General features: G+C 53.9%; 5 protein-coding genes across 5 annotated transcripts; 2 read left to right on the forward strand and 3 right to left on the reverse strand.

Annotated features, from left to right (window-relative positions):
* Positions 1-632: 632 nt before the first annotated feature.
* On the reverse strand, positions 633-3356 carry CABS01_01841 (uncharacterized protein; the record flags this gene model as incomplete). Its single annotated transcript, XM_060535220.1, has 2 exons — positions 633-3074; positions 3234-3356. The coding sequence occupies 2 exons, from the start codon at positions 3354-3356 to the stop codon at positions 633-635; spliced, it is 2565 nt and encodes an 854-aa protein (XP_060398409.1).
* A 3644-nt stretch (positions 3357-7000) lies between these two features.
* On the forward strand, positions 7001-7255 carry CABS01_01842 (uncharacterized protein; the record flags this gene model as incomplete). The annotated part of the gene is made up of 1 exon (XM_060535221.1): positions 7001-7255. A coding segment is annotated over one exon (255 nt), but the record flags the coding sequence as incomplete, so codon positions are not given.
* Positions 7256-8807: 1552 nt separating this feature from the next.
* CABS01_01843 (uncharacterized protein) lies at positions 8808-9141 on the forward strand (the record flags this gene model as incomplete). Its single annotated transcript, XM_060535222.1, has 2 exons — positions 8808-8992; positions 9069-9141. The coding sequence occupies 2 exons, from the start codon at positions 8808-8810 to the stop codon at positions 9139-9141; spliced, it is 258 nt and encodes an 85-aa protein (XP_060398411.1).
* A 1351-nt stretch (positions 9142-10492) lies between these two features.
* Positions 10493-12631, reverse strand: CABS01_01844 (uncharacterized protein; the record flags this gene model as incomplete). Its single annotated transcript, XM_060535223.1, has 1 exon — positions 10493-12631. One exon carries the CDS (start codon positions 12629-12631, stop codon positions 10493-10495), a length of 2139 nt encoding a protein of 712 aa, XP_060398412.1.
* A 2304-nt stretch (positions 12632-14935) lies between these two features.
* Positions 14936-16399, reverse strand: CABS01_01845 (eukaryotic aspartyl protease; the record flags this gene model as incomplete). The annotated part of the gene is made up of 3 exons (XM_060535224.1): positions 14936-15013; positions 15076-15945; positions 16007-16399. The coding sequence occupies 3 exons, from the start codon at positions 16397-16399 to the stop codon at positions 14936-14938; spliced, it is 1341 nt and encodes a 446-aa protein (XP_060398413.1).
* Between the last annotated feature and the right edge of the window lie 658 nt (positions 16400-17057).

The raw sequence follows: 17057 nt of genomic DNA on the forward strand, positions 1-17057 counted from the left end.
CAGACCTCTCGGCGCAACTCGTGAAGTGGGAGAGCCTACTGCAGAAAGTCTTAAGGACACTCTATCCAAAAGTTGTCCGCAGTTCGGGCCCCCTGTCCAGGGGTCCTAGAATGATTGGTGCTGGTAACAGCGCTGGTGGGCTAGGAGGGGCGTGTGCATTGGGTCTTGTAACAGGGGTGCGGTTACTTGCACATGCGGAGACATTGCACTGAATAGCGGGCAAGACCAACTGGTCATGATAAGAGGCACATCGCCATTTTCGTGGTTCACTGGTGATTCTTAAAGCAGATTTGTTATTCGAAAAAGCTGTTAAAGCTACGGTTCATTGCTTCCTAAAACCTACAAGTACCAATCTGTAATCTGTCATGAAGACTCATGAAACGAGCGTCGCCTCGACCTAACCTGAAAGATGAGTTGCCAGTAGCTCGCGTTTTCCGCTATTGAGAAGGCCTGCCGGCTTTGCTTATGCCACCTCCAGCTACCGGTTCACTCTCTTAAAACCAGGTTCCAAATGAAATCAAATAACCCCAGGCCTGATGAAATGAGACATGCAAGGAAACCCAAACCCCCGAATACACCACCGATCACTCCTATTCCAATGGTTAAGCAAACCCAGAAAGATCTCAAGTACTTCACTTTCTGAGTCTTCGCTGCTGCTCCTCGGAGAATTCCTCGTCAGAGGCATCCAGGATGTCGTACTCCTCGTCGGTCATGAAGCCGTCATCAGAAGCATCCCAGTCCTCTTCTTCGCCGCAGTCCTCAAACTGCTCAGCCTCTGAACTGGTCGCACGAGCGGACTCGGACTTCACCTCCTGGTGGATGCTAGAGACAGGGGATTCCTTCTCGAGCTTGGGGAAAATCATGGTGCTGCTCTGCATCTCAGTGGGGATCTCCTTGGGCTCTTGCTTAGGCTCCTCAAGAGCTGGCTGAGTCAACTGAACGCTGACATCGCACCAGAGTCTGTGACCAAACTTCAAACCATCCTTGGTTGTCAGGCGCCAGTAAGAGATTATCTTGCCCTCGCGCGCAGGTGTCCGGAGGAGGACATTGAAAGAGAACTCCTGACCAGGGGCGAGCGGTGCATAGCAGACAGTTGACTCTGAGGCAGAAACGAGCTCAGAGATACCGGCCGGGTGGTTCGAGTCGACGTGGCCCATGTAGTCGCCACCAACGAACTTGACTGAACATCCAGCAGGCCATGCAATATCGCCGTCGTTGCGGAGGACCCATGTCTGCTCAAAGACGTGGTTGGGCGGCAGAAGAGTGCCATCAGCGACCGTATCGCGGACAAAGACAGCCTGAAGATCCTGCTCGGAAAGGGGCTTCTCAACAATTGGCACGGTCTTCTCCTCGGCCACCTCCTCCTTGACTTCTACCTTGGGGGTCTCCTCGACAACCTCCTCCTTGATAATCGGCTTAGCTTCAGGTTCAGGAGTCTTCTCGACAACCTCTTCCTTGACAGCCGGCTCTGTGGGCTTCACATCCACAACGGTCTGTGGAACGTTCATGGAAGCGTTTGCGGTGGTCTCAGTAGAGCGAGAGCTAGTGCGGCGAAGACTGCGGTCGCCCATCTGCTGCATACGCTGTCCATCTCCACGCTCGCCAGTAGTGGTAACAGTGACGTGACGGACTGGAGTTTTGAACTTGACGAGGGGATGGGTCTTGTTGTGGGTGTTAGCAGGGCTAGCCTCACAGTTGGCACAGAAATCAGTGTCGTGGCAAACAGTGCACTTGTATCGAACGCCAGAGATGTAGGCGGGTGCGTTGTAAGTGCGGGCGCACAGGGGCCCATCGCAGCAGATACCAAAGTGCACAGAGCGGCTGACGGCACGGCTGCGGACCTCCTCGAGAGGCTCGTAAATGGGAACGAAGCGGTGATTGGGGTGAACAAACTTGGAGTTCACGATGCAGTCAGCGCAGTAGTCCCAGTCGGGGCAATCGAGGCACTTGTGGCGGACACCAGCAATGTATTTGTCGCAGCCATCGCAAATGGCATTGTGGCTCTGGTTGCGGCCAGGAGCCAGCTTGATCTGAATGTGGCTAGGGACGTGAGCACCCTCGACGGCGGGGACGAAGGAATGCTTGGGGTTGTGACCATGGGAGTCCTTCTCGAAGCATGCGTGGCACAAGTCGAAATCCTCGCAAGCTGCGCAGTGGAGGAAGCTGGACTCTGGGAGTTCCGTCACACAGCAGTTGCAGGTGCGCATGCTGTACAGCGCAGTGTTGAAGACTGGACGAAGGAGCTCACTGATGTTGGCGGGTGCCCTGGGAGGCTCTGGAACCGACTCCTCGACCTTGGCCTTGGGCTTTGGTGCAATCGTCTCCGTAGTGCTGTTGATGATTTGGCCATTCTTGACAATCCTCTTGATGAGCCAGTGGTCAGCGCCGTAGCATGTGATACCCTGGTCAACGCAGTTTTGGCAAAGATCGAAATCACCATCATCGCATGTGGAGCAGTGGTAGTGAGCTTCGGGAACTGTTTGGTCGCAGCTGTTACAGCACACGGCGAAGTTGGTGTTGGGGTGCATCAATGCGGGGCAGCGACCCCAAGAAGCTCGTGACGGAGTCTCGGTGGCGGCAGCATTAGCGAACCACTGGTCTCGGGCCGTAATACCCTCAGAAACGGGAATATCTGCAGAAGCGGCTGGCACCTCCTCGTCGTTAATCTTGGCGTGTCTTCTCAGCAGAGATGCAAGGATGGAGGCTTCGAAGTCAAGTCCGGTGTCGCTCGTGGGCAATTCCTTCTTGGTCTCGTTGTCAATGACGCTAGATTGCCTCAGATCAACGAGGGGTTGCGTCGCGGCGTCTTCCGGCTTCTGCTCCTCGGCCTCCTTCTCGACGAGAGGAGTGCTGGACTCGGGCACATCCTCCACTGACACTGGTCTGGGAGACATCTTCTCCTCGGACAATTTGGTAACACGGAGCTTGAGTTTTTGCTTGGCCTTGGCAGCTCTGTACAGCTGCTTGTAGACTGAGACATTCTGCTTATCGAGTGTGATGTACGAACCAGCCGAGTCGGAATACCTCTCGAGAGTGACGTTGGCATCAGAGGTAACGCCCAAAAGAGCTCTCACCTACAAGAAGCTGAATTAGCGTGTGCTTTCAAGAACGAGCCTCATACGCCTCGTGGCCAAGTAACCGGTGTCGCCATCTCACTCAACATTGAAACTTCCGATCCAACGTTCATATGCCGCGGCAATCTGACCAAGGGCGGAAAGAGTGCAATGACGTACCTTATCTTCAAGAGTGCTGGGTCCCATGTCGCGCAGTGGGAGCTTATGGCGGCGAGTCATGCCGTCGAAGTTGATCTTCAGGGTGACCTGAGTGTCTGGCGTTGTTGCTGATGAGGACGCCATTTTGAGAGATGGAAAGTAGACTCCGGGTATGGATGAAGAGGGAACTCGCGGTCGGCCGGGCGGGGAAGGGATGACGGCTCTGGCGGATGTTTCACTGATAGGCGGCCAAGTAGCACGGTGCACGAGGCTCGCTCGGTCGGGGTAAGAGATGCGTCTTCCTCCTTACGTCGGGGTTTCAAGGAATACCAGACGGATACACGGTATTTGTTGATTGTTGTAAATGGTTGATTGTAAGGGCGGAGTTGGTGAGAGGGAGGAAAAGAAAAACGGACAAAGCAAGCTTTCCGGGTAGATGGCGAAAGATGGTTGAGAGGGTGAAGGGACGGGGAGTGGGAAAGATAAGTGAGTTGGAGGATGATGGGGGTCGGCGGTCGGTGGCCGGGTGGAGAAAGAAGGTGAGCAGACGAGGAAGGAGCGACCGGATGAGAGATGGGACACTGGAAGCTGGAGTGGGCGGGTGGAGGTGGTGGAGGTGGAGACGGGCTAGGCGGATGATGCGTGTGCGTCTCTGCGTCTCGTTCTCTCTATGGTGGAAGGTCTTGACCCTCGGGAGCTGTGTGTGAGACGGGACTTGTTCAAGTGCGGCAGACAAACAGCTTTGCTCTCCGCAGGTGACTTTGGGGGTCGGGATGGGGAGAATACCTAGTACCAGGGGGACCAGGAGCCACTTATGTACCAAGAGCCAGACGAAAGATGAAGAGGCCGAAACCGTGGTGGCCCGAAAAGGGAACTCGGGTGGTGGGAAAGTGAGGATGGATGGCGAGGGATGGGAAGGGAAGGCGGGCAAGCCAAGGCAGGAAAGGCGGTAGTAGCGTCAGTCGTCACTCTCGCAACTGCCTTGAGATTCTCACGGTTCACCACTTGCCCCCTGGGGAGTACATCACAAAGTAACAAGGCAATGGAAGGTTCCTACCTACCTTAGGTAGACTCTCACACTCTCACACTCTCACCTCACAGCGCTCTCTCTCACTCTCACCCATCCGCGGAGAACATGGCATAGCATGGCATGTCTGATGTCGGTGACCGGGATCCCTCAATGGGTGGACCTGTTGAAGGGCGGAGGGGTCATGGACATGACATTGCTGGCCTTCCCCAGGTAAGCTTGGTGCCTTTTCACACCTTCAGAGGTACTTATCCAACGTACCGTGGGGGGAAAGAGAGGGGCAAGGTGACTCTAGAGAAATCTGGTTGGCTGGTTGGTAGTACCTAAGGAAAAGGAACGTACCTTTCTGCAGCTGCTTCCGCGCTGTTAGGCGAGAGCGAATGGTGTGAACTTGAAAGGTATAAACTGCTTATTCCGCTCGCTAACAAGGTACCTTATCGAACATTGCCTCTTGCCTCTTGACTGCCTCAAGGATCAAGCTATCCGTTCGTGGGCGCGGGAAGGCACTCCAGGACTGAGGCGTCTGGGAGTAGGTATACGCTTGCAGAGATAGCCTTTGCTGTGGGAAAGCCGAGACACCGCTAACCAAGACCATGTCAAAGTGTCAGATCCGCGTAGTGGCATTAGGGATAGATGCCCCCCAAGGTTCAAACCTCCTCCCACCGCTCTGCTTAGCAAGCCGGGCCTCTTGTCGCCATCCATGTTCCATGGATTGCTATTCGGGAACCACAACTGCTCACATGTCACTGCAGGCAGATACACCAAGGCCAGGCAAACCAGTCAGTCAGCCAAGCCAGGCAGCCTACGACACCTCAGCTCGCCCCTCTGGCTTCACATTCGTTCACATAGTACACCATCACAGTGGGCAGCAGGCGGCAAAAAAGATAAATCATGACCATGGAAGAAGCTCGAAAGAGGCGGTCAACAGCCACCACCGCGAAATAACGACCCGGCAGCTTACAGTGCCTTCAATGGAATCTGCTCCAACCTTCCTCGCCCCAATTCAATTCATTGTCCACAACCATGGCTACGGCCACGTTCACTTCTCGCAGCCTCGACTCCATCTTTTTTTCCTTGACTGGATGAACCGGTCGAGTCGTCAACTTCGGCTTCGCCTCCGTCCTTCGCCCTTTCGCCTTTTCAGTATAGTAGTCGAGGAACCGACGAGGTCTCGGCGCTACCAAATCATCCGCATTTTGATTCCCTTTCTAATCTTTGCCTCATGCTATTTCCCACCCTTCGCCTACTGGGATTCACACCCACACGCCCCCCGGCAATGACTCTCTCCTTCAACCACTACGAGCTACCCTGGTACGCCCGGGCAAAGACGCAATAACCACTGCCCATTGGCACATGACGGGGGACTGCCCTGCAAACACCAGACTCGAAATGAGGCGAACTGGAGCCTCGCCGCGAATTGTTCCTATGTTTACGCACTTCAACTATGCAAAATGTGGACAATAAGCAGTCATAGGGGTTTGGCTTGGTCATCGACCTCTCTTGGGCTCCTTAATCTTCTCACATTTCCTTCTGCCTGAACTCGCATCTGGCGTTCAGACGTGCCATGTCACCATGGTGGCCTGCCCTCTCGACTACCGACAACTGGTCGATCTGGGTCTTCATGCAACGAATCGCGATGCCGGAGCACCAGCTTGCTGCATAGTTGCATAGTCGGTCAGTCGGACAGTCGGTCATCCTCCACTGCGATTCAGTGATAAGACAAGGAATACGACCTCCGACCTGTCCGTCTACCAGACTTTGTGCCTGGATTGGCCCAGGGGTGTCCAGTGCTATGTTTGCCCAGAAGGCGCGAGTGTCTCGCACCTAGCTATGCGTTTGGCGCAAATGCTGTTACGCCGCAGAAGGGAAAGCGAAAACCTCCAGACAGTCACTGCAGTCGATGCGTTATCCAACGCGTGGTAAAACCCAACCTCATGCAGCTACCGCATCCGATCTTAGCGAGCCCGGCAGCGTGGTCACTCGAGATCGGAATGGGGAGGAGGGGCGGGTCGACCGACGACCACGGGAGACAGTCTGTTCTCTGTCACCTGAGCCTCTATTCCTTACTGGAAGCAGCAATCGCTGCCGCAAGTCACGCAGCACGCAATCCTTCAGTACTCAGTCTCGCTGGGCCTTGTCACCGAATGGAGCTGAAGTCGGACAAGACAAAGAGCTGAGGTCAAACAGGAAAAATCCGTCCGCGCTTGACTCGTTCACGTGGAGATCCTTTCATCTGTCTTGGACCGAGACAGAGCCTCCTCTAATACGAGCTCTCTATCAATCTCTGAAGTAGATCAAACTGGCACTCACCCTCCGATGCTGAGGCACGTTAAGCCGGCCTTAGTCAGCTAGTGACTAGTTCCCTCCTTTGCAGAAGGTCTCCGTCTTCAATTCCTATCGAAGAGGCTTTTGTGTGTGTCTCGGGCCATCAAGATCGACGTATGCCAACCTCGCATCAAACCTTCTCTGACAAGTGTCTGTGGGATGAATTAAGGACGGATGCTTCATAGCTACTTTACACCGAAAGGAATGGCCACGGCGACGCTCACGGGGACGAAGTTGGAAATGACAGCTCATCGTCCAGACGGAAATGTGCAGCAATGGCGCCGGCGGACCAACAACAGCGCTCTGACAAAGGCGGGGGAGGCGGGGAAGCTCTCGGTGAGCAAAGCAAGCAGGTCATAAGCAACCAAATATCTCACGGCCTCATTTAGGCCAGCTGGCTGGTCGGTCTTTTGGTCCAGATCGACAGACGGCGGGAATAGCGAACAGTCGAGAGGCCATCCTTCCAGGTCCGAGAGCGCTGCTCGCCTGCCTACGCCGTCCTCAACAGGCAAAGACGATACAGTTATCGCAACGCTACGCTGCATGTCACCATTCTAGTGTCCAGCCATCCAGGCTGCTAGTCATGCGAACTCAACCCCCGCCTTTTCCCAAAGTTCTCATCAAAGTTACCAAACCACCGCTGCGGAGGCTGCCAAGAAAAGGATGTTTTGTTGTCACTCGCATTGCCTGACATTGAATTCATCCGGCAAGCTCGACCTCCATAGTGTAAAGCAGGACGTGGGAAAGTAAAGTGGCCGGCTCAGGGGTCTGTCCCAAGAAGGGCAATCCGGACAAGACAAGTCGCTCTCCGGACCCGAAGCTCCATTGCGCCCGGATCGAAGCCGACCACCCGATCTCTCCACCTCGAGGCTCAACCGCCTCACACACTGTACACTGTAGGAAGACGGTGACTTTTTTCCATCTCATCATCCCCCCTCGCTTCTTGAATCATCTAATGTCTGTCCAAGGCACCAAAGCTACGTCAGGCGAAAAAAATTCAATGAGAAAGGTGAAAAAGTAATACCCGCACGAGGAAGTTAGGAACAGTCTTTAACTTCCATACTCGTCCCATGAATTCGCTCTTGGCGCCGCCTTTCATCGACTCATCGAGGACCTTGAAAGTCTACCTAGTGCGGAACATGTTCCCCGTCTACTCCTGAAGAAAGGTCGAGGTAAGCTCGAAAGTTCGGTAGGCCTCACGCCTGCCAAAAAAGACGGTTCAGAGGCGAAGCAAACAAAGGAAGGGCCCAGAACTCGACAATACGTCATGTTTCCCCCCTCTCCCCCTCCGCCTTTGAAATCTCACCACCTTTGACCAACCCCAAAGAGACATCATCCGGTTCTCCAATCGCTTTGTTTCAGGATTGCAGGGCTTGGCGAGGGGGCCGCAGCAATTCGTCCAGACAAGAAATAAAGATGAAGACTGAGGCAGCGCGTACGCGTGTCTTGCTGTCGTGCCTGCTCTAATACCCGCTCGCTGACCACGATCCTTCGTTGCCTAATAGGTACCCATCTTTCGACTCATAATCTTTAGGGAAAGAGAGGCAAAAAAATAAAAATAAAAAAAATGCATTGAGTTTTACGGATAGATGTTGGCTTATTATTCATCCCTCGCCTGGTTGGGTTTCTCCGCCGCACAGGTCTCGCAAAGAGACGACGGGACGACAAATCATTTCTCCTCTATGAAGTCGTACCGGCCTTGTAGGCTCATATAAGACGCCTCTGATAGGGGGTTTACGTGTACACACGTCTCGTATTTTGCATGCACATCCTACCTTGCCTACGTGCCCTATTGTCCGGAAACGTCCGCACGACTTACACGTCGCCAGATGCCGAGGCCGGCATGTCTCCTGGTTTTTCTTCGCTGTTTTAATCCCATGTCGTGTCTGTACGCGTTAAGAGGGAAACTATTGATGCGGTAGGACAGATAGGATGATCGATCGTGGACGTAAGCAATCGATAGATGGCCGGCACCACCGTATCTGCAGCCATCGAGCAGAGGGTCAAAGCTCACCCGTTAATGCGAAGCTATTGATGGTGATGATTGTTAAGCCCGTTGTGATCATGTTAAAGTATTGGGCATTTTCCCAGTTCGTGACCAACTGAGAAACAGCAAGAGAGTCTGCGAGGAACCACAGAAGTTGCTCAGCCATGCCTACTTACTTTTGATAGGACAATACAGGATTTTCTTACTATCATTGTTCTGGACATCTGACAGATCCAAGCAAGCTGCCATCAAGCGCATGGTCTTGGTCACCGTGATGATGTGGCTGCCTCTTTCGACCCTCAACACTCAGGAATGCAAGGAAGGATGTTTCCGGGCAGCAACGTTGTCAGACGTTGCCCCCCCCCCCCCCCCCGGCCCGTTCTCCAAGTTATCCGAAACCGGCCCAACGATAAGAGCGAAGATGACAATCAGTTCTTCTCAGTAAGTGAGATATTGGGTAAGATGTCTCTAACGGTTAGTCAAGCAATGGACGATCCTTGCACTCTTTAACATCTAGAATGTCCAACATCACCTTTCCCACCGCGAATATCAACATGCGGTCAATTCGTTCGTTCATCGTTGGGCTCTAGGTCGATTCTACGGTCTCACGGTGACGGAGACTCAAGGTCGGACTAGAGCCGCAATCAGTCGAGGTTACGGACAGTGTACACCCTGGCAGGCGGGACCAATGTTCAATCACGAAGACTTCATACAGTAGCTTTAAACTACCTGCCCCAGTTCCATCCCAGTGCCATTCCACCGTCTTTGCCCTCCTCTTTTTTCAGTATAAGATTCAACACCACCACTTTCACTCTCACTCCGCGCTTCGGTCCCTTCTCCATGTGCCATTCTCTCTCGTCTCGTCTCCTGACAAAACCATGAGAATGCTCTTGAGCCAACCGACCCTCCTCTTACCCCTCACATCTTCAAATACGAATTTAGGATACTGTCAGAACTTTTCCACCACATCCTCCTCCTCCAATACACACTTGAGAAAAACAGCAAGTACAATTGCGCTGCCTAAACAATAAGTAGCGTAAACAGAAAATAAAAAAAAGGAATACCTTGATGGGAACGGGGAAAAGAGATCTAGGCTTTCATTGGATCATGAACGGAGTAGAAACAAAACGAGGAAAAGAAAAAAGTTAGAAACGACATCGAAAGGGTTGTCAGTATTGTGTACCGATCCCGCTCTCGAGTGTTTACTTTGTAAAGAGTGTGTGGAAGAACGTCTAGGTAAAAGAACTCAGCCATCGTTGCGAACATCAATAAGCAAAAAGAAAAGGTGAGTAGAAGCAAAATGTATAGACGCTCAAGAAACACAACGAATAGCCTCCCCGATAATCATCCGCCTTTGAATCCAATAAAAACAGGCCCGGGGATTTTAATGAAAAAACTCAGAAACGCCAGAAACACAAGGCGGCGACGTGAAGTGGACGGATGGAAATAGGCTGGAAAAGATGATAGAATGTGGTAGAGACAGAGTGTGAGGAACTTCTTGAATTCGAGAACAAAGAGAGGTTGTAGGAACCAGGGAGGAGGAGGGAAACCCCCTTTTCTGTCGACCGCTTCTCGCTCGCTCTCCACCAATTCCGTAGGAATTCTCCTCCTTTTGTCCAAGATATGCTTGTAACCATACGTTGGAACAGGAGAAGTCAAGTAAAACCTCAAAAGGACAGCGAAAGTACCTCACAACCCCATCCTCCAACAGTGTACCAATTCAACCCAGATCAAGAGCGCTCATTCCTATCAATACTATAATCATAGAGTTCAAACACCGCAAAGTTTTTTGTGGATTTCCTCCTGCCCTTTGTCCCCGTCCGGCCGTCCGACGAGAAGAGGGTATAGCGACGGCTAGAGAGCCGACAATGACAATTACAAGGATTAGAAGGAAGGCGGTAGGAAGTGTGGGAAAACCTAGGAAGGCGTTTGCCCGTACCCCTATTGCGAGTAGTACACCATCCCGGGAGCTGGCTGCTGGTAGTAAAAGGCGTCCGGGCTCGGAGTCACCATACCGCCCATACCACTGACACCGGGGCCAAATTGCGGAGGAGGCTGGTAGCTCTGCTGATAGTTGGACATCTGAGTGGCATCGTAGTAGTACACCATACCATTGACCTCTTGAGCTACCAAATTGGGACCCGGCGGTCCTTGGCCGTTTGCTTGTGCAGCCGCGGGGTCTGCCTGGGCTTGAGGAGGGAACCCTTGGCCTTGACCTGGCTGTCCCGAGGGAACGAAGGATGGAGCTGCAGCAGAAGGACCCATATTGTTGCCATTGTACTGCCCAGGGTAGTAATACGGCTGCTGAGGCTGCATCATAGGATAAGGTTGGTTGTAGAAGTTTTGCTGCTGCTGGAAGGTGTTTGGCTGGAACGGAGCCGCGTGAATTGCCCTCTCGGGAATCTGGGAAAGAGGCGTGCCGGTAGAGTGTTGAGTGGGGTATGACGGCTGTCGCGAGTGGGCTTCCTGCGGCATGCCGTTGGAGACCTGGAGAGGGACCTGCTGATGGAAAGCTTGTTGGAAGGCTTGCGGGCCTTGATTGAGGGTCGGCGATTCAATGTTCGTGACCGAGACGGCCTTTTGAGGACGAGGCTGGTGCATGGGGATCGAGTTCGGGCGACTCTCTTGGAAGGCAGGCTTCTGTGGCAACGGGTGCGTCTGCGGCTGCGGCAAGTCATTGATAGATGTCTCGTTTGGCTGCATAGGATAACCGTCCTGTCCAACGAATGGCTGATTCGGGTGAGCTGCAGGCGGGAGGCGGACGACTGGTCGGGGGTTCTCGACCGGAATCGGGGCCCGCGACATGACAGAGCCTGTGGGGGAGAACAAGTAGTCACGCCCATCAGGAGCGAGAGAGGAGCGACGACTAAGGGCGATGCTGGGAGAGTAGGCGCTGCCGTAGTAGCTTCCGCCAAAGACACTGGTCCGCCGGGAGAAGCCTCCCATGGAGCCAAGTCCAGAGCGAGGTTTACCTCGGGTCCGCTGTTGGTTGGGTCGCATCGCCCGGGGGATAAAGATGAAGGATCGGTCGACAGCTGGGAAGATGTACTTGGGCGGGTTATCGGGCAAGGAGATGCGGACAGGCTTGTCACGGCGAAGGGGTGGCCGATGATCCGGAAGCTTGGTGTATTGTTTCACAGGCATGCCAAAGGCGGCGGGAGCTTTGCCAACAACGGGAAGAGACACCCTGACCTGCACGTTTCCGATGTGTCGCTCGGTCGACAAAGTCCGGTTGATCGGGGTGGGGTTGGACGGGCACGTTGGGATGAAGCCGTTGCCGTTGGCCGGGCCTTCAGTTTCGACGGGCAGGTGCCTTGGATGTCTCGAGGGAGGCGGTTCGGTCACGGCCTCGTGCATATCATGCGCCCATTGGCCGCTCGTGAGAGGATCGGTCGGACTGTGCAGTTGACTGCGCGGATTAGCCGGGATACGGGCAGAGTCTTGCTGGGCAGCGTACTTGATGGGTGCATAGGGGCCTCCAATGCCTCCGCCACGGCCGCCGCGTCCTCGTCCTCTGCCAAAGGGCCGGAAGCCGTTGGCAGAGGGTCCGGCATGACGATGATCGTGCATAAAGAAGGCCCCTCTGTTGGGAACGAAGGCGGGGTCTTCATCCCTTCTCCGCTTGTATTCTTCGTGTTCCCGGCGACGACGTTCGTTGACAGGCTCGGCAGGGCGGGACGTGTGGGAGCTCACTACGAGAGGGGCAGAGGACTTTGGAGGAGATGCGGTTCCGTCAAGCTGTGCCTCTGGTTGAACGGGCTCGGACCGGTCATTGACAGATAGCTCCTCGGCATCGGGTGCGGCCTTGTTGGTCGTCGAGGGGGCCAGGGCCGAGTGTTTCCGGCTACCAGACTTCGCATTTCCATTGCCAGCCGACTTCCTAGGGTTGGGGGTAACGGGAGAAGCCTCATCGATGTTGCTCGTATCGCTGTCGTTGCCGTGATCGTGGTCGTCGCTGATGATGGAACCCTCGGTCAGAGAGTCATCATCGAGTTCGAGCTGGTCAGGTCCACCTTCTCCGTCTTCCTCATCTTCGATGCGTCTTCTGTGACCAATCTTTCGGCGTCTTGGGGCGGCCATGTTGAAGCTTTGTAGGAGCTGCCTGTGCCTGGCTCTGTTGGTTGATGAGCTGGGTACGAGATCGAGCGAGGGGCGATGCTCAAGTTGACGGATAGGACAGGCTCGAGGAGCGGAGGCGGCGGCGGAAGGATGTCGAGACAATCATGCGATGCTTGCGGACGATGGATGAATGGAAGAGAGGGGGAAAAGCAAGTACCGCCCTGCGGTTGGCGAAGAATGAGGGCGATGGAGCAAACAGACAGCCAAGAAGGCGTATTAAATAAAATACACAGCAGCAGTAGCAGCACCGGTTCGTCGGGCAGTGGGGTGAGCAGCAAAGCAGAGCGGGAGGAGGGGGAGAGAAAAAAACGCAATGCTGTTGACGAGCTGGAGCTGAACCCGTGTCGTCTCCTCTGACCTCTCTGCTTCTAATGAAAGAGCAGATGAAGTGGAAGCCTTGGAATAGGAGGAGGGTTTGGGTGCGAGGAGGAATCGCAGGGGTGGAGATGGTGATGATGATAGAAGGGAGGGAGGGATTTCGGCCAGACGACAAAACCAAGACGGACTGGACGGGCGACGGAGACGGAGCCACCTCACAGACAGCTGGTGCAGGTGCAGGTGCAGGTGCAGCAGGTATACGGTAGCAGTAGGTAGGTGCTGGTACTGGCGGCGTTGGTGCTTGTGCACGCCCAGGTGGTGCACCTCAGTCCATCCTTCCGACCCGTTTCGTTAGGTGCTGGGCCTGGAAAAAAAAAGTGTGGTGTTATTTTTTTTTCTTCGTCTCTTCCTTGAGCCGTGGCTAGAGCTGCCCGCTCTGTTGGCTCGAGGTACCTAAACACCTTACCTAAGGTAGTTAGGTATCTTGGTACCTCTCTCTCAGCCAGTAGGATTCTCTCCTTGTTGCCGGCTGGCGTGCGACGTTGCGTGGTTGCTTTGGGCCGTTTGGGGCCTGGACCAGCTGGACGTGCCCGCTGTGGAGAGCTGCGAGCAGAGCTGCCCACTAAATTCACCTCGAAAGCTGTGAGGTAAGGAACCTGAGTTCGAGGTACGGGTACCTTGGAATGTTCGGGAGACTAACGTGAGGCTCTCGCACCAATCAGACATGCTTACCGCATCAGAATTGACCCACTCTGATATTCGTCGCTCTGCCTAGATCAATTACCTATCTTCATCAACTCATACATGAAATTGTTGTTCATCAACTATTTCTACATGCCTCTATAACGCCTCGCACCATAGTATATTCATACAACTAGGAATCTCAGATGTCCCGGCCGTCGAGCTTCACCTTCCATGCCCCCCCCCCCCCCCCCCCCCCCCCCCCCCCAACCCCCTCAACCCCCCCCCCCCGCCCACCCCCCCCCCCCCTCCGCGCGCCCCCCCGCTCGCGCCCCCCCCCACCCCCTCTCCCCCCCCCCCGCCCCCCCCCCCCCCCCAGAAAGTAGTCTAATACTCTCCAAACCCCCAGCGTGATGCGCCAGCATGCCGTTTCAGGTCTCAGACGCTGGGACGGCCCAGGATCTATCTCGATCTGGCACCGAACCTTAACTTCGTCGTGCTCACCATGTGTCTTCCCACAAACCTTGGCTTGGGATGACAACTTTTTGACTCTCTGAGAGAACAAACCTAGATCCGAGCCAAGAGTCAAAGGACCACTCACTGCATGCATTTCTAACTACACAGTTAATCGCGAGGCGGGTGAATTGGCATGGTTTAATAAAAAGCTGCTGCGTCCTTTCTACAAACCTTGAGTATGTGGACGGAGTGTATTGATATCCTGGTAGAAGTAGCCCAAATCATCATTGATATTTTGGAGACTTCTGTTCATATTGAGTCGATACTTGAATCTTTCATCTCGTCACAGACAATCACACTGTTGCAATTAGCTTTTACACAAGCGGATGATGACAACCGCAACGGACTAAGTCAGGGTAGACAAGGTCTTTCGAAAAGAAAGTCAACAGTGATACTATAATATTGTGACTCAATGAGCTATCAATGTCTTGTCGCTAGAACTCGCCTGTCTATACCGCTCGGCTTTGAACACTCTAACTCTACGAAGCCTAATTACTAGCTAAATACCTTCACAACAATGGTGTCCTAGAGTTATGTAGAGCATATCATGAGCGTATAGCTAATTCGGGTGAAATACAGTCTGAAATTGAGGCTTTGCAGTTCTTCATGCAAATCACCCTCAAGTTGATCACGAGGAAGGCAAACTCAATGAAAAGTTGCAAGTCCATTATCATCCGTATCTAGTCCCGCTAGAGGAACATATCGCTCAAATGACTTCATGAATGTCTTGTGACACAATACCGTAATGCTTTAAGACGGCGGTGTGAGATTCTGCGTCTTCTCAATCTTCGGAACGCAGCCAAATCGAGTGTTTCCCTGATCCCAAATCTATTCCAAAAGTCAGCTTCATCTCACTTCGCTGCCTGATTAGAATCAACAGTGCCACTTACCGCATAAATCGACTTCAGGAACGCATCACCCAAGATGTCAAACTCGTTGGAACCCCGCGACTGCACTCCGCCGTACCAGAACCCATCACTCGCCGGCGCAAACGCAAGGTCCTCCTTCTGAATCACAAACTCCTTGTCACCGACGGCGACCTTGAACTCGGGCAGGTCGTCCGCCTTGGTGCTCGTTGGGAACACGTAGCCCTGCTGCTGGTCGTCGTACTTGGCACCGGGGATCGCCTTGTACAGCGCATCGCAGACCTCATCTGAGACGAGCGCCAGCGTCGTGCCTGTGTCTGCGATGGCCTTGTTCCCGCTCTGCGTCACGGCCTTGCCGTTAATACTCGCGGACCCGGACTCGAACATCCAGAACCCTTGCGAGTTATCGATGTCGGTCCAGTGGATATCCTCGCCCGAGGCCGAGACGAGATCCGTGTCGATCCAGCCAAATGTATAAAAAGACCGCGGCTTCGCCTCGTCCCGCTCGCTATAAAACGCAGAGGTGAAGAGCTCCGCATCCTTGGGGATGTCTTGCTGCGCAATCATGTTCTCGACGGGTGTGGCGACGGGGTCGCGGAAGTTGCCATCGCGCATGACGGTGTTGATAGATCCGAAGGCGAGACCGAGAAGACCATCTCCGCTGCCCTGGGAGAACTGGTCTGCGAGCTGCGAGGCTGACTCGATCGCTTGGTTCTCGACTGTCAGCCCGCCGAGGACGAGGTTGTCGGTGCCAACATCGCCTGACGCCGAACTACCGTCGCCGTACGAGATCTTCCACGTCTTTCCGTCGAGCTTCTTGTAAGTCGAGGACTTGGAGGCGTCGAAGATGTTGTGACCCTTCTGCGTGGCGCTGCTAAGTTCGGTCGAGAAAACCTGACATGCGCTGTTAGTGAAGATAATTGGTAACATAGTTTGCCAGAGAGAACCGAAATACCCAAAGGTCAGAAGAACCTGTGTCAAAGTCCAACTTGAACTTTTGCGGTGGCGTGCCGATTGAGACTTCGCAAAGGTACATGGAGTCATATTGCTGGTCTTCGGCTGTAACATCCCCGTGCTGGTCGTCGCCAGTCTTCTTGGACAAAACCTTGCTCATGGAGACACGACCGCCGACAGCAGCATTGAACCCGGGAGCTGCAAGCCCTCTCTGAGCCATTCTTCGTGTCTGAACATAAGGGCCTGGCTTTGTTGGTTCGAACTTGAACTTGTTGAGCAGGTAGACGTAGGATTTGGTGCCATGACGCTGGTAGTTCTTGTTGGCGATGACGGGGATCTTGGAGAGGCCCTTGTCGGCCTTGAACTTGGCTTGAGCTTTGAGGAATGCTTCCATCTTGTATGCTTGAGAAAATGAGCTTTTTGTATTGTGTGAGTGTGAGTGTGAGTGTGTGTGTGTAGGTTGGTTGGTTAGGTCAAGTGGTTATGACAAGGGAGCTTGAACACTAGCTTGGCGGATCAGGGTGACGATTTAAATACCTGCCCGTTACGGTCAAGAAGCGACGATGACGACTCGGATGGACGGCACTCGATGAACCTGGACTATTTGGGTCGAACGTGCGATGGTAGGCAGTAAACCTGTTTGGATAGCGCTTGCGATGTGATGAGGGGGAGATATCACCTAGGAGATAGATAGCATGTCAATCATGCGCTGGCCCGTCGAGACTTCTTATAAGACAACAAGCTATTGTTTCGCTGACGACAACCCTGAGCTGAGCTCGACCGGGATCGCGTTATGTATCTTGTCACGGCAGACCAGAGAAGAGCCCAATGCCGGCAGTGTGTAAGTGTGACAGCTCTCAGCAAGACAAGGGATGGTGGGGCGGTGCAACCGCAGGCTTGAAACCGAGTTCTCGCGAATGCGCATTCGGACCTTCTGACCGTGCTCTTGAGCTGTGTTGAAGGGGAGGGGCTAGAAACAGGTCGGCCCTCGGGCGAACCCGATGAGGCAGTTGATAAGGAAGAAGAGGGGCGTCACTTGTTTGTGGAGTCTG

The sequence above is a fragment of the Colletotrichum abscissum genome, assembly GCF_030869225.1.
Source record: "Colletotrichum abscissum strain IMI 504890 chromosome Unknown Scaffold_3.1, whole genome shotgun sequence".
Classification (NCBI taxonomy): domain Eukaryota; kingdom Fungi; phylum Ascomycota; class Sordariomycetes; order Glomerellales; family Glomerellaceae; genus Colletotrichum; species Colletotrichum abscissum.